This window comes from Pteropus vampyrus, unplaced genomic scaffold, assembly GCF_000151845.1.
Source record: "Pteropus vampyrus isolate Shadow unplaced genomic scaffold, Pvam_2.0 Scaffold109, whole genome shotgun sequence".
Taxonomy (NCBI): Eukaryota; Metazoa; Chordata; class Mammalia; order Chiroptera; family Pteropodidae; genus Pteropus; species Pteropus vampyrus.
The window spans coordinates 5229234-5232352 of NW_011888890.1; the positions used below are offsets into that span (position 1 = coordinate 5229234).

General features: G+C 49.8%; 1 protein-coding gene across 2 annotated transcripts in view; it reads left to right on the forward strand.

Moving 5' to 3' along the window:
- ACER2 (alkaline ceramidase 2) overlaps window positions 1–3119 on the forward strand; it is a 28013-nt gene that overhangs the window by 395 nt on the left and 24499 nt on the right. The window contains exon 1 of one of the 2 annotated variants that reach the window (XM_011365350.2): window positions 307–573. The exons of the other annotated variant lie outside the window; for it this stretch is intronic. Within the exon in view, the coding sequence (XP_011363652.1) occupies window positions 466–573 (108 nt within the window). The 5' untranslated portion in view covers window positions 307–465. Of the gene's footprint in view, window positions 1–306; window positions 574–3119 lie in introns of those variants that run through there. 2 annotated transcript variants of the gene reach the window in all.

Here is a 3119-nt window from a genome sequence, read left to right on the forward strand (position 1 = left end):
GAGTTTTGCCAGAGCGAGCTCTGGAGCTCTTTGCACAGTTGGAGGTGGAGATGGGCTGGTAGGGGTGTCCGCGGGACTGAGCCATGAGGTGGGCATGGGCAGGCGTGGACAGGACTGTCAAGGCCTTTGACACCTGCAGGGAGAAGGGGGTGTCTGGAAGCTTCAGACGCCGGGTTCCGCCTCCCTACGCCCCCGTCAACTCACATACCGCCCCCAGGCTGGCTGTGGCCCCCCCGCTGCCCGCGGGCTCCCACGCGGGGCGGAGCGGGGGCGGGGTCTACGAGCGAGTCACGTCCAATAGGCGGAGCGGAGCGCTGGGAGGCTGGCTGAGGAGGCGCCACATCCGGCGGCTGTCCCGTTGTGCATAAAGCCAGCGCGGTTGGGGCTGCCGCCGTTGGCTTGAAATCAGCAGCCCTGTCTTCTTCTCGGCTGCAGGAGCAGCTGCTCCAATGCCCCGGAGCGGCCATGAGCGCCCCGCACTGGTGGGATCAGCTGCGGGCTGGCAGCTCGGAGGTGGACTGGTGCGAGGACAACTACACCATCGTGCCTGCCATCGCCGAGTTCTACAACACGGTGCGGGGCGCGGGAGTGGGGATGGCTGGTGGGAGGGGGCTCTCCCCAAGCGCCGCCGTGCCTGGAACCTGGACGTGGCTGTCTGCGTGTATCTGGGGCATTCTCTCTCCAGTGCCAGAGCTGTCCTACCCTCCTGTTAATACCGCCGACTTCTAGGTTCAGCTTCCTCCTCCTGTCATTTCTTTCTCATAGCTCTATTGTGTTGTTTAGTTCCCACCCGTCCTGGAGCCAGTGATCCGCGTTAGCCGGTCTCCTAGTTTGTGTCAGTTGCGGGAGGTGAACCTGCCGGGACAACTCCCTTCCTCTCCTAGGATCATTGTGGCGTGACGCACTTAGGTTGCATGGTTGCATTGTGCGTTTTTGCACTGAATACCTGCTCTAGGAGTCACAGGACAGGGGACAACACCTTGGAAGGTCTGAGGGGCCGGGTTCCCTCCAGCCATTCCGACTTGCCCACTCGACGAATATGTTAGTAGTAGGTGGAGTTGCTTTTGGCCAGAATCAGGTTAATTACTATTAGTTCTTATTTCCTCGCCTTACTTGGTACCCAGTTTCACGCCAGCCCCAAATCTGACTCCACGAGTCCTGTGCACTCTCCAGTATTAAGCCTGGTAAGTGAAAGGGAAATTTGAGAGTGATTGTGTGCAGGTTTCCTGGATTTGCCTAGGTCTCTAGATACTGAAACTTTCTCACTGCAGAATCCTGTGTGCTTTCAGTCTTTGTGAGAGGGAAATGCCTCTAATTTTCCCTGTGCCTATGACTCGGAATTCTGGTAACAAACATAAGATTTTGCATGGTCATTTCTGTGGCTTATTTTTTCACTGCCCTGGTTTAAGGGTCATTGTGAATTTGAGGGTTGTTCTTGAGGATTTTGCCTTAGATTTGCTGGAGAGAGCACTGGCCTCAGTCAGGTTCTTTTTGCCTGGAAGGATCTCTGATGAGCTAGTCCTGGTCCTTCAGTTCATTGATGAGAAAACTGAACTCTTGAGAAGGTTGCTGTCATGCTTACATTTCTGGCATGGCTGGAGGTACAATCCAGAAGTCTGTACTCTCTCTCCCTTCGTTGCCGAAATCCATGGCTGCCTTCCACACAAACACTCCTACTTTTTTTTTCTATACCAGGGTAGTTCCTCAGAAAAACCTGGTTCTCTACTATTCATAGATACTGTGAAAGATGCAGTTAGTGGAGGTGGCCACTTTTACAGCCTCTTTCAGTGCATGCTATCAAGTATAGACAGGTGCCCACAGAGGACCAGCTGGAGCAGGGCTGGGTACTTTCTACAGTGTAACTCTGTTTCTCCGTTTTCAAATGGAGAACACTGCTAAGGGTTTCAGCAGAGTTAAAGAAGAAATGACAGCTTGGGGACAGATTCTCATACACCTTGCACAGTAATTCTCTGTGGAGTCTGGGGCCAGGAGAGTCAGGCCTAGTTATTTGGCCAAAAAGTTAGTATATAGCTGTTCTGAGCCTGCCTTGAAAGCCCCAGAGCGTTGGATGAGGGGGAGAATTTACTTTTCCTTACTTTTAATCTAGTTCCATTGGGGCTGTTATGTAGTGAGTGCCAAAATCTTTTTTAGAAATGAACTGTTGATCTTCAGCTGCAATGTCTGTGGCTGATTAGTCCAGATGGTCTGCCTGACAAACCTTATTCTTTGGAATACTCATAAAGCACAAAACATGCTTTAGCAAAGAGGAGCGTTTAAGGTCTCAGAGTAGTTGGTTACCAGGCTTAGCTGAGTGTAGGTCCAAAGAGTTTAGCAAAAACCATATTCTCTGTTCCCGAGCCCTAGTTATCTGCCAATGCTTATCACAGGATGAACCCATGCTTATCTTACTCCTGTATTGAGGAAGACAATGAACTGTTTCTTAGTGATAAATATCTCATTAAATCCTCATAGTAAAGCATCAGGTCTAATTATCCATTTTTATAAGAAAATAATAATTAATACTGATTTGGAGAAAAAGTTTAAGGAATTGAAGACATAAAATCAGAAGACTGCGAGAGGGATCCAGAACCTGCTTAATGGGTCTTGGGGTAGCACATCACTACGACAACTTCAGTTACTACTGGTTATCTTTAACTGTTTGCTATACATTGAAATGTTTGCTATATATTGAAGCTCTGCTGGGTATTCTACAGCAGAGGTCCCCAACCCTTGGGCTGTGGACTGTCCATGGCCTGCTAGGAACCGGACTATACAGCAGGAGGTGAGCGTCGGGGGCAGTGAGCCAAGCTTCATCTGTATTTGCAGCTGCTCCCCAGCACTAGCATCACCGCCTCAGCTCCACCTCAGATCATCAGGCATTAGATTCTCATAGGAGCACTGGTCTCTCGTGCCAAAAAGGTTGGTGACCACTGCTCTACAGTCGTCCTAGGCAATGGGTGCTATTTATTATATCCATTTGATAAATGAAGAAACTGGGGTCTAGATAGATTTTGTAACTTGCTGAGGTCAAGAAAATATCTTGAAGATGGCCCCACATTGGCTCATAGAGAGTCATCTTCTCCTTTACAATGTCTACACAGTATTCCATTAAACGGATT